This window comes from Cheilinus undulatus, linkage group 17 (genome assembly GCF_018320785.1).
Source record: "Cheilinus undulatus linkage group 17, ASM1832078v1, whole genome shotgun sequence".
Lineage (NCBI taxonomy): Eukaryota > Metazoa > Chordata > Actinopteri > Labriformes > Labridae > Cheilinus > Cheilinus undulatus.
This window is the reverse complement of record NC_054881.1, coordinates 18143559-18156824: the sequence shown is the minus strand read 5'-3', so window position 1 is coordinate 18156824 and position 13266 is coordinate 18143559. Positions and strand designations below refer to the sequence as shown.

Below are 13266 nucleotides of genomic sequence, written 5' to 3'. Positions count from 1 at the left end.
CATGCTGAGTTCACAGTTGGAGAGCCATCGTGTTGTTTCAGTTCTGCTGTGAATGACAACTTCAGGAAATCCTTCCATCCTTGATAAGCAGCTGCTGAACTTTGACTTCACTTAGACCTGGATCAGGTTTAGTTAACGGGAAAATTCATAGCATTTTATCACTCTGTCGGTGCGTGTGCTACGGCCTTTGGTCTCTAGTTATCAGTAAACACTCTGGACGATCACAGAAGAACAAACCACATGATAGCCTCTACATGCTCTCTTGAAGGCTGATACACAAACACAACAGGGCACTCAGAGTTCAGAAGAAATCTCTCCTCCACCCTGCTGATTTATTGCTTTTCATGCAGACTTTTTGCCTCCACTTTTCCTCCCTTACTTTACTTCCGGGACCATATATATATTTTTTTTTAACTAATTCTTGTAGTCTGACACATCATAACACTTACTGCCAGCAGGGTCTAACTCGGTATGGAAGGGTTTTTTTTGTGCAGGATTTAAGATCAGTGTCTTAGCATGACAGTCCCATTACAATTTAAAAAAGTTAATGGTTTCACTGTTTTTGAAAGCTGTTGAAAGTAATTATTTGAGGTAAAGTAAGACCTAAACTAAAAATATATATCACATAGGAGTAGTCATTTTTGACAAAATCGACATTTCATTTCCAAAATAGTACATTTTGTAGCTTCAAGCGAAATAACTCATACCAACCAACATAGATGATCCAAACATAGTAAAAGCCTGTGAAACACTCGTACAGTGCCTATAAAAAGTATTCAGCCCTTAGGATGTTTTACCCTTTTATTGATTTTATAAATCAATCATGGTCAAATTAATTTGCCTTTTTTGAAAAAAAAAATTATTTAGAAAAAAAAAACATTTTAATGTCAAAGTGAAAACTGATTTCTACAGATAAATGTCAATTAAATAAAAATATGCAATATGAAGTAAGTGACTGCATAAATATTCACCCCCTTCAAGTCAGTATTTAGTAGATACACTTTTGGCTGCAGTCACAGCCTCCAGGATTATCCAACGTTTTGTAGCATTCATTTTCCCCTATACCTTTACAAGCCTTCCAGGGCCGGCTACCGAGAAGCATCCCCACAGCATGATGCTGCCACCACAGTACTTCACATGGGGGATGGTGTGTTTGTGGTGATGCGCAGTGTTTGGTTCCTGCCAAACATGGCGTCTAGTCTGATGGTCAGAAAGCACCATTTTGGTTTCATCAGACCAAGGACTATCTTCTACTTGACCATGGAGTCTCCAACGTGCCTTTTGGCGAACCGAGTTGAGTTTACTTCAACAGTGGTTTTCTCTTTTCCAACCTCCCATAAAGCTTTGAGTGGTGAAGAACCCAGGCAACAGTTGTATGCCGAGTCTCTCCCATCTCAGCTTTTAAAACTTGTAACTCCTTCCAAGTAGTCATAGGTGTCTTGGTGGCCTCTCTCTTGTACGATCACTCAGTTTGTGAGGACAGCCTAATCTAGGCTGATTTCTAGGCTATAATCTAGGCTACACATGTGCCATATTCCTTCCATCTCTTGATGAATGTAACCAAACTCCAGGGGATGTTCAGTGCCTTGGAGTTTTTTGTATCTATCCCCAGACTTTTTATTTCCAATAATCTTTTGCCTGAGTTTTTTGGAGTGTTCTTTTGTCTTCATGGTGTAATGGTAGCCAGAAATACTGATGAACCAGTTACTGGACCTTCCAGACACAAATAATTTCATACTACAATCACTTGAGACACATTCACTGCACTCAGGTGATCCCCATTTCACTAATTGTGAGACTTCTAGCAACAGTTGGCTTGAAGTAGACTGACCCTGATGTATGGAATCAACAGCGTGCCACGTCCTACAGATATATCCCAGAACAACCATGGCAGCTACTTCTTCTCACGGTCACTTTACACTCTAATAAGGTATGGAGAAGGCTGATTTATTTTAGTAAAGTGAGTAGTCAAACAGCCATCCTAGCAGGTTGTTATCTCAGAGAAAGGGAGCGGATTTTCGTAAGAGGCCCTGGAAAATATGGAGTTCTTCATTCCTGGACTAATCGTGCACTCGCATTCACAGACACAAACACAAAACTACACACAAACCCTCCCTTTTTCTCCCTCCGAGGTCAGTAGATGCTGCTGATAGACTGGAAGTTACACATAAACACATCAGATGATGAAGCACTTTACTGGCATGTTTAGTTTGACTTCTTCTCACTCTAACTCACAAATATCAGTGACATGAAGTCCAGCAGAAGGAGTCAGGATATTACATGTTTCCCGTCTGAAACGAATGTATGTGTGTGGAAGTCCACTATCTTCATTTGGGTGTTTATTTGGGAGGGAGGGCAAGAGAGATAGAAATCAACAAAGAGCAGCCAGAGAGAGAGAGAGAGAGATGAAAAAAGAGAGGGCATCAGAGAGGGTATTCAAAGCAGAGGCTGAAAACCCAGCAGACAAATCCCTCTCTCTTCTGATCTGATGAGACGAGACAGCAAAGCCAGCAAGGGAGGACAGAAGAGAGCCAATCTGAATCCGGTCAGCTGTCGATTCGACTCTTCTGTAATGGATCTACTGCCAGTGTTAGCATCCACAGTGTTAGCCTCCACAGTTAGCCTGCTGAGGGAGAATGCAGTTTTTCAGAGCATCAACAAGAAACTCAACAGGAGGTAGGCAGCACATGAACCATTGACTTACTAAAGAGCAAACACATAGGAGCTTCATTTTTTATTTATTTGAGCACAATATAGCTAACCCTCATGGTAAATAATAAAAGCTGATAAATAATGAATGATCTTCATTTACATGAACAAAGAAGCGTAGTATCAGAAATAACAAGAAAAAGGGAACTAACTTGGATATGAAAGTGGCATAAGTTTCAAGTCATTTTTATCATCAGATTTATTTCACCTGGTTTGTTTGGTGCAACATGTACAAAAACAATAGTCCTCTCTCAAACTCTGAGGCAAAAAGTTCAAAAATAATTTTCATTTGATTTACCTCTCTGCACTTTAGTAGCTTTACCTGACTTCGCTTCTAATTCAAGGAGCTGAACAGAAAACCTTTTTTGCAAAGAGCTTTACTTTGATGGGGATGCTAGTCTGAAATCTAAAACTCAAGTGCGTGAGTGCATCCTTGGCTGCATCAGTGTTTGTTTATTAACTAAATACAATCGCATTAGTATATTTTGAAAACGTAATGAAACCTAAGGGTATTATTACAGCTGCTGTACCTACAAACCTTTCTGCTGAAAGTCACCATTTGACATGGTCACATATCAAATTTCAACACCGGGATGGTATGTCCAACTGTTGTACATTAAAATGAATGGGGATTGTGATAACTGGTGACCAATCCAGGGTACGGATCTACTCCAGCCTCCCATTACCCTATGATAAACAGTATAGAAATTAGATGGATGGATTCATGGAGTGATCCCATGGGTCCAAAGTCCCTGTATGAAAATGCATAGTATATCAGAGTCTCATCTGCGTATTGTTGCTGTCTGCTATATTTTGACATGATTTCAAGGGGAAAAAGTACAAGATTATTGATAGTGGCCCAGGACTCAAGCCCTGAGGGACTCCTCCTGTCATAGCAACTTTGTTCAATTTCAGGTCACTGGTCAAACCAGATGATTTCTTACATTTTCTTACTGGTTCTTGGGTGAAGACTAACTTTCTCCATAAATAATGACATTTGATTTATCTTTGTGATAATTGGTTTGTCTTATAGGATGATTAATGTGTATATGCATGATTGTAGAAGCTTAAGCATGTGGCAGTAGTCACATTATGAGAAGAAATGAGAACATAGACTTAAACTGTAAAATTTGAGTTGACCTACTAGATCCAAATGTGATTTTTTATAAAAACATGACTCTGCGTACTTTCAAGCTTGTAACATTTCTATGAACTTCTCTCATTATTGAAATGAAGGTAGTATCCTACGATGGCTTTTCCCTGAATATACATATACTTAGAGGGCTGAGCATCTGGCATCAACTGAAAATTCTTCGTGTGACAGCTCATGTTGGTTGAAGAGCCTGGTTTATATCCCCTCTGGAGGCAAACTTTTTTTTTTTTAACAGGACTCTGGACATTTTCTACAGAAGGAATTAACTGGTTAATGTGTTGTTATGCAAATCTGTAAACAATTCTCTCTTTCTGTCAAACAGAACCATGTCGTCTCCAGAGATGTGCTGGCCAGTGCCGATGCGAGCCATCGGGGCTCAGAACCTCCTGACCATGCCAGGAGGAGTTTCAAACGCAGGATATCTCCACAAGAAAGGAGGCAGCCAGTTCAGCCTCATGAAATGTGAGTTTCTAACAGAAAAACTCAATTTAATGGGCAATACATACCAATATATCATAAACTTCATGATATCTTCAATGATTTAGTAACCTTTAAATTTTCATCAGGTTAAGAATCAATATTCTCAGTAATTTTCAAGATCATCCACCAATGGTTGAGTCAGATTACACTATTTCTTGGCATTTGCAGTGGCACAATGTCAGACTAAAGAACAAAACTGTCTTCAGGACTTTAGGACTTTCACATCAAGGATTGGTGTCGTAACAATGAAAAATGAAGTTGAAGATGTCTATGAGGGTCTGTTAAGACTCAAAAAACACCATCTTCTGACCAGAGATGCTATAAACTGACATTTTGTACTAGATGTGAATTGGATCTTAGCATCTACACAAAACCAGTCCAACATCTGCTCACTTTACACTTCTCTAGATTCAGTCCAGAGCCTAAAAACTTTTCTTTTACACTCCTTTGCTTTTGAGGATAAAAGCATGTCATAAATTATGACTTTTTGAAATGTTTGAAGTAAATAAATGCAACACAATAGCAATTAATCATGTTGCTACTGCTGCTTTCTTATTTGTCATCATTCTGTCTCAGGGCTTGTTTTCATCCAGACAGTGGCAAGGTCCCTCCATGGAGCAGGAAGTGATTATGGACAACTCTTATCACTTGTTAATCAATAACATAATTCTTATTTTTTTAGCAGCTATTCATAACCAGAGTTATGTGTGAGTTAAACCCTCAGTTGGTGGTAACATTGTAACCCAAGGGGGCAATTCAAGGCACTACGCTTTTGAAAATTGAAGAAAAAATAAACAGGTGTTGTGCTGTGCAAAAATTGAACTGGGCCACTCAATGGAAACAATCTTAAAGAGGGCAGGTTGTCGATGTCAGATTAGGGTGTCAAACTAGATGGAAGATGCAAGAAAAATTCAGACTTGCCGTTCTTGTTGAATCATGGACATTGGTCGTCTTGGAAGAATTGTTTATTATGTCAGAGTGCAAGTGTTTCTAGTTTTGATTGTCATATTTGGGCCTGACATTTAAAAATCAATTAGGACCACTCAATCGCACTAATATTTTGCTATTTTTAAGTAGTCTGACTCAGCTTTTCGTGGTATGTCCATGTTTGGTGTCATTGTTAATGATTAAATGTCTCTGGCATGTTTGCAGGGCCACTGAGGTACACCATCATCCACAAAGGCTGTGTCTACTACTTTAAAAGTAGTACCTCTCCTGCACCACAGGGGGCATTCTCTCTCAATGGCTACAACAGGTCAGTGAAGCAACTCAACTCTCTACTATTGCTCAAGAGCACTCATAACATTATATTTTATTGATTTTATGGTCCCATAGTTTCATGAAATAAATTCATGCAACTCACTCAAAAGTGCTGCTTTTTATTTCACTTTTATCCTAGGCATATAGAAGTTTGTCTCTCATTAACCTACTTTCCCACAAATTATATTTAACTACTGTACATGTTAGAATTTGCAGGGTGACAGCAGCTCTATACACCTCCCACAGCTGCAAAAATTTACATATTTCACCTCATGGTTGAAACATTTCTAAATGCAACGCTTCTCATACCCCACAGAGTGATGAGAGCAGCTGAGGAGACGACGTCCAGCAACGTGTTTCCTTTTAAGATCGTCCACTTCAGTAAGAAACACAGGACGTGGTTTTTCTCTGCAGCCAGTGAAGACGAGAGGAGGGTGAGAAGAACAACCACACGTGTTATACAAACATGCTCACAGACGTTTGTGCATTTAAACATGTATATGGTTTTAATCACTCACAAAGTTCAGTTTGACATTAAGAATCATCATAACCATATAACCTCTGACCAGCTTCACCACAATACCTTTTATGGTCGTTAGACCCTTTCATAAGGACCTGATGGACATAAAGTATTCCAGTAATGTTTTTATTACAAGAATAATTAACTTTTTTTTATTGCTTTTACAGAAATGGATGCGATATCTTCGGAGGGAAATAGATTATTATAACGACAGAAAAGAGTGTCACTTTTCAAGGTAACAGCAGCAAAACACAACCTCATTTTCCTGTGTTTATTAGAATTTGTGAAAATAATTAGACAAAGGTAAATTATTAGAAGCTGAAATATACAAAATGATTTATTATGGAACAAAATTAAAAGATTTCATCATAAAATAGGCCAAAACTTCATTGTTTTATCTACTGCGCTGTAATAATGGGTCTCTTTCTTCACTGTGACCTCGGTCACCTTAAAAGTTTGATCGAAAACTTTTCAAACTCATTATTTCAGGTTGTGACAGTCTGGTGCAACTTTTCTCCACTTAAAAGTTTTCTCACCACCAGAAACTCATTCTGCAGACTGATTTATAATTTATGTAGGCAATCAAAACGGCCTCTTGCTTTTGATCAGAGAGCTAGTAGATAGTGAGGTTTTATTCTGATCACGTTCTGTCATTAAGGGAGGGGACATCAGCAGCTCATTTAACTGCTTTTCATTATAGGGACTTCATTAATCAGGAAGCCTGTTTTTAAAGATTTGTTTGCTTAAGCAATAACTAAAGCCATGTTTCTAAAGCCCTATTCTTGCATGCAATATTGAAGTTTTGATTAAGAAAATTACCTCTCACTGACTTGCTTTTTGAAGGCTATGAGAACCACTATTTTACATTTTGTAGTAACAGCCTATCAGTAACAAAGGAGCTGCTGTGATTTAGGAAATAGACTGCAAACTTTTACCTAACGAAAGACAGATGATTTCATTTTTAGCCCCACAGGCTAAAGAGGTTCAGACCTCTCAGGATTGGACTAAATGTTATCTTTAAGGCAAACTGGACTGCTGTAGATAGTATGATGATAAAAATTGGGGGAATATAAATAAAACAGAGTTCCTGATTTTAATTTTAATTGATTAACTGGTTGTAAAATCATAAAGATCAAGTTCAGCTTGTTTAGCTAGCTTGCAGACAAACTATCTCTTAGCCTGGGGTGGTTTAATGCACACACTAGCCAAGGCTACAGCCTAAGGGCCCTATGTGTGAAAAGGCCAGAGAATTAATACTTCAAAGGTACCACAGAGGGGGAAAATGATGTTTGCAGACGATTTCACTTCCAGATGGGGGGCAGGAAGTGATTTCTGCATACAGAAACACAAAATGCCAACTTTTTGTGCCATTTCATGACTCTGCCAACTGTTCAGAATGAGGGGAGGAAACAATATTGCGCTGCTTTTGAGTCCCAGTAAGTTGTGCGACATTCAAGCAAAAAAATGGTTAAAAAAGCTCACAGAGAAATGGCAGCAGGCATGGATTAAAAGCCTGAGCAATGTCAGACAACACTCATATATGGTCCATTTATACTAAGCGAGCCAGTTTAGTTCAGTTCAGCTAGTCACAGTTTTTCACATTAAACCCTGATATTGCCAGGTGTTTCTTCAGCTGATAGTTTTGATTCATTTGGCTCAGCTCAGTAGCAACAGCTGGTCATTTGGCTCCTAAACAGCTTTCACCTGGTACCAGTTTGGCTTTACATTGTGGATTAAATAAAAAATTGAGGGAAAATTGGCACTGAAATGGGAGTTAGCTACTGTGGTTCACAGTAAAGAGAATTTTCGTAGAACAGGCTCATTCGTGAATAGCACATCATTACTTGATTGTTTACCCTACAAGGTTTAGAACTGTTTAATAAATCCCAGTTATTATTTAAAACATGTTAATGACAAAATGACTGGGATTAGTTCTTAAAGGGGTACAACTAGCCTCTTAGCTCAGTGCTCCCTTTATCTGGCTAACAGGAGGTCTGTGAGACTAAGTCAGTTGTTTTATCAATCACAACCTGTGGGAAAAGTCGCTTTTTGTTAATTGTTGGGAACATAGTCAATGTATGTTGAAATTTTCTGATGGTGATTCCAGCGTACAGGTCCACCTACAGCTTTAATGTACCAACTTTGTGTCCTTTATTCTGTTCCCATCCATTCCTAATTGCTGTTCCTCACTTTCTGACCCACATCTGACATTTGCAAGTCACCAGGACTGTAAACAACCTGCTGACATATATTAGTCCATAAGAAGCAACCAACTGGTTAGATACAATGGGCAATCTTTACCCTACCAAATTAGCAGCTTGTATCCCATCACCATTTTTATAAAGTTAGTTTTATTATCAAACAACATCAGCTCTTACAAAGTTGCAAAATGTCTGAAAGCTTTTACCATTCTGTAAAAGCTATTTAAATGGCTTTTTCCATGCAGCACTGCCATTTAAATTAAAAGCAGCTCCTAGTGTAAGCTGCCAAGTTATGCACCTAGCATGATTTCAGTGCACAAAGTTGCTTTTTCTTGTTGGAACATCACATTTGAGGTTTGCCCCACAAGTAGAATTGCCCAGGGGTCCATGACCACTGTAATCCATCACTGCACGTAGCAGTAACAGCTGCTGTGGAGAGCTGACGGCCTTGTTTTATTACGCTGTATAATCAAATTGCAATTTTATGTGTTCCTCTGGAATCGATGTCCCTTAATGATTAAATTGTTTGCACGATAATTTATTCAGGTCCTGTCTGTGCACTAAAAACATGTCCAACCAGACCAACAACCTGAAATCTTGAGTTTTATCTGGATATTATTGTGTTTGCTTGAATGACAAATTGCATTTAAAATGTAGCTACTGTGCAGAAATAACCAAAAGAGGGAGATAAATTTGATCTCAGTTACAACCTAAGTCCTAAAAAGTTGCGTTGTTGAGTAAAATTTATAAAACAACAGAATGCATTGATTTGCAGTATCTCATATTTTATTCTTAATAGCACAAAAACAGCGAATCAAATGTTAAAACCAAGACATTTCACCATTTCATGAAAAATATTAGCTATTTGTGCATTTGATGGCAGCAACACATCTAAAAAAAGTAGGGATGGGTGAGCAAAAGGATGGAAGATAAGTGATACTAATCAAAAAACAGCTGTAGCTCGTAGGAGCATTTTGCAACTAATTAGGTTAACTAGCAACGTGTCAGTAATATGAATTTCCCACCATGATATGGGAAATGGTTAAGCAATAAGCAAAAAATGCAGCTAAAATTGTGGAAAAATCTTTCTTCATAAAAACTTTGAATATCCCACCATCTTCAATACATAATTTAATTAATCATTAAGAGAATCTGCAGAAATCTCTGTATGAAAGGGATAAGCAAAAGGTCGATATTGGATGCTAATGATTTTTAAAAAATATTTTTGATGAAATGGTAAAATGTCTCAGTTTCGACATTTCTGATGTTGTTTATGTTCTATCTGACTGTTTAAAAATGGCTAAGCTTTTTAATGTTTCACTGTTTTCCTGAGAACTTTGCATTAAAACAAAGTTTTCTTTGTTGCTTTAGTGACTCAGATTCAGATGCTGACAGTTTTTATGGCACAATCGAGAGGCCAATGGTTATCAAACATCCTGTAGACAACACAGATCATGGTGAGAAACCTTAATCAGAAGCATTAACACATATCACTAAAACTTCATTCATGTTAACTGTGGTGTCTGTTTCTATCTGTAGATTATGTTGAAGAGGATGAGGATGATGATGAAGAGGATTATTTAAAACCCGACGGCAGTTGTTCACCAACATCTACAGGTAACTTTACCAACATACAGACAGCATGGCCACTTGTTTGTGTTTGGTGGGAGAAAAGGTCGCTTGCAACATAATCTAGGGAATCAACTTTTAACCGCTTTTCTTCGTTTCTTCGTAAAGTTTGTCTGTAAAACCAAGACGTTGGTTTACTGTTTGGCAAATACACCAATTCAACTCCTGTGCATTAAGAACAAGTTTTTTTTAAATGAGGGGGAACTACAAAAGTTCCACTTTCTTGCTTTTATTTCAATTATTTATGTCAATGTTAGCATAGCTAATCTAGTATTATCAATATGTCTTCAGGTCGACTCCCAGGACCTCCCCCCTCCTACCCTCCACCTCCAGTGCCCTCCTCCAACCTCCGTCAAGACTCCAGTCCACTTTTCCACAAAAGAGAGCCTCCTCCAATCCCACCGCTACACACAATCCCAACCATCCCGTTCCCCAAAAAGCCTCCCCCCTCTCTCCCACCTACTCCCGTCCTGAAGGACCTCAACAAAGGCCCACCTCCCCCTCTGCCCTTTGCCCCCCACCTTCAGAAACCTACTTCTCCCTCGCCACCACTTCCTCCTTTAAACACAAAGAAAACTCTTCAAAGCAAGATCGTCCAAATGGGGGGGCCCGGGACTGACAAGAAAGACTGGGGGCCTCCATCAGTGGTTGAAAATGGTCCCGCCCATAGCTCCCATTTTACTGGAGCGAGCCAATCACAAAACAATAACCATCAAGGGATGTCAAGCATAAACCGCAACAAGCAGAGCATACAGCCTCTGCATGTAGCAAAACCCACAATTCCCACCCTCAAACCGGTGGTGTCAGAGTCTTTGACATCCTCCAGTAATCCTCAACGGTCTCCCCATCTTAAACCTGGACTTCTCAATAAGCCGGCACTACCCAAACCCTCTCCACCACCATTCAAACCGCCCGTGCCTGCAGTGAAGTCCAAGCCACCAGGAACACCCATTCAGTAAGTTTTACTCAAACACAACATTCATCACAGATAAATTTGATACAAAAGTGTCCTTTTAAAAGCTCACTGAGGCTATTTTTCCTCCAGAAGAGCGTCTCCAGATGGGCAGAGTTTCCGATCACTGGGAGAGGAAACGTCCACAGAGAGCAGGAAGAAACGGGACTCGTCTAAAAGCAGCAAAGGAGACGACTCTGAAGAAGACTATGTGAATGTAAGAGAGGCTGATGTTGTGATATTAACCTTCACAAAGAGACCTTTAGCATTTTCATTGACCCTTTCTTAAACCCCCTGCAAAAAATCTGGGGAGTATGATAGCAAAATATTTAACATGGACAGACAATAAATTCCATCTTCTGCTTTTATCTAATATTTAATACTTTTTTATCGTTAATGATCTTGAGAAGGTTTTGCATGCCTTGAAACTAGGAAAAAAAGATGCAGTTTCCTTTCATTGGAAAATGGGTTCTGATTTTAAAATGTCTAAATTGTATTTGAATAAAATGTACCCCCAAAATATATTTTGTTAGCATTAATACAGTCAAAATAATAGTTAAAAATCCTTTTTTTTAATCCTCTATTTATTTGATTTGTCTTAATCTTTGGATTTGATTAGATTGGAAGCCATTTCTAAGAGAATGGATCTTAGAAAAAGAGCTACCCTAAAGCCTTTCTCTCATAAACAGTTACATTATGTTGGCTCTGAGTCATATCATCCACATCCCTAACTATTCATAGTTTATATCCTTTAAAAACCAAATTTGACAAGTTATAGATAATTTACCCAATATACAGTGTGTTCCCATAAAAAAATGAACAATTCCAAAAAACATTTTTTTGATTAAGGCTATAAACATGTTTAATTTCTGCTGTAAAAAAAAAAGATATTTTAACATGGGATGGGCATATTTCTTTTAATTTGGCCTCTAGTGGACACTTGAGAAACTGTACTTTTTTACATTTACACATCAGTTTAAGTTTTCAGCACTAGAGGTTTCTGATTTAATTTAGGGTAGCCTCGATCATCTTCTGATAAGATCAGGGAGGGAAAATTACTTTTAACACACCTCACACTAGAGGAAATGTATCTAGATAGTCTTGAGAACTAATCCAGCTTTTGCTGACTGTGATCAGAAGGGAGAAATCTGACCCATAATCAGCATGATTATCTCGTTTAACTCTGAAGTTTCACTTCAAGTCTTACAAACAGGAATTTTCTAAACTGATCTTTATAAATTGGCATTCCCTTTCTCTCTCTGACATCCTGAATGTTCCCTGTTTGTGCCAGTGAACTAAAGGTGTCATAGACTGTGTTTAAACGTGTGTTTCTCTCTGCAGGTGCAGCTGCCGGACTCGGTGTTCATCGACACGACTGAAACCAGCTTTGCAGAAAAGTATGACACTTCAATTTTACCACTGTAACTACAGTATTCCTTTAAGCTGTGCTGCTCTCTAGTGTGTCAAAATGCAATTACAGTTGCCATGTGTTGCATGAACACTAGTTTCAATCTTCTATTAAACCACAGAGAAATAAACAACTGCTGAATAGACTCTTGCCCTTCTGTGCTGCAGAAATTCTCAGCAGTTGATAAGTGATCAGAAATACAACACTGATCTCAACCATGCTAATGTGTCTCTCTTTTCTAACTTGCAGGTTATTCAAAGATGGCCCGACTCCTCCACAGGACGGTCTGTACTGCATCCGAAACTCAGGAACAAAAACATCAAAGGTGAGAAATCAAAGCCTGATTGATCATAATTTCATTCACAATGCACCAAAGAGATTTTTGTCCACTTTGAGGGCACTTGTTAAAATTTGTCCATTTAGTGGGCATCCTAGAGGGCTCATCATCATGTTTGTGAAAAGTGGATCTTTGAATCTTTTTCAAATATTAGGGCACCTGCTCACTTTCCTCTTCCTCATTAAGGTCCATTACAGTCTGATGCAGCATCAGTCTGCCTGTTAAACTTACAGTCTACTCTCCCCTCACTCATGACCCAGAGATACCTAAACTCCTTTACTTGGGGCAATTGGAAAATGACAGAGGCATTTTACTACAAGCCGGTAGTTTTAGTTTCAGATGTGAATTTACTCTCTTTAAAAGATCCAAATAGATTGAGAGTTAATGTTTTCCCCTATGCATTGATTTCTTTATCTGTTTTTGTATCTTTATATCTGATATCATTGTCTTGTGTTGTCCAGGTGCTGGTGGTGTGGGATTCCGGTATAGCCAAAGCCAGAAATTATCGTCTTTTTGAAGAAGTAAGAAGCTTTTTCTGTCTCTCATTATCACTGTATTATTATCAAAGTGGAGAAATGAGGCTTGAAAAAGACACTAAACTCTCTTCTGTTTTTTTC

General features: G+C 38.5%; 1 protein-coding gene across 11 annotated transcripts in view; it reads left to right on the top strand.

The window, feature by feature from the left end:
- The window catches only part of sh3bp2 (SH3-domain binding protein 2), a 109076-nt gene that overhangs the window by 94151 nt on the left and 1659 nt on the right, over positions 1-13266 (top strand). For 9 of the 11 annotated variants that reach the window (XM_041810842.1, XM_041810845.1, XM_041810843.1 and 6 more), the window contains 11 exons: positions 4185-4324; positions 5495-5597; positions 5919-6036; positions 6290-6357; positions 9695-9780; positions 9863-9940; positions 10244-10907; positions 10998-11121; positions 12246-12301; positions 12562-12637; positions 13111-13170. In XM_041810842.1, the coding sequence (XP_041666776.1) occupies positions 4189-4324; positions 5495-5597; positions 5919-6036; positions 6290-6357; positions 9695-9780; positions 9863-9940; positions 10244-10907; positions 10998-11121; positions 12246-12301; positions 12562-12637; positions 13111-13170 (1569 nt within the window). In that variant the 5' untranslated portion in view covers positions 4185-4188. Of the gene's footprint in view, positions 1-2430; positions 2677-4184; positions 4325-5494; positions 5598-5918; positions 6037-6289; positions 6358-9694; positions 9781-9862; positions 9941-10243; positions 10908-10997; positions 11122-12245; positions 12302-12561; positions 12638-13110; positions 13171-13266 lie in introns of those variants that run through there. The other 2 variants (XM_041810840.1, XM_041810839.1) reach the window with 2 other exon arrangements.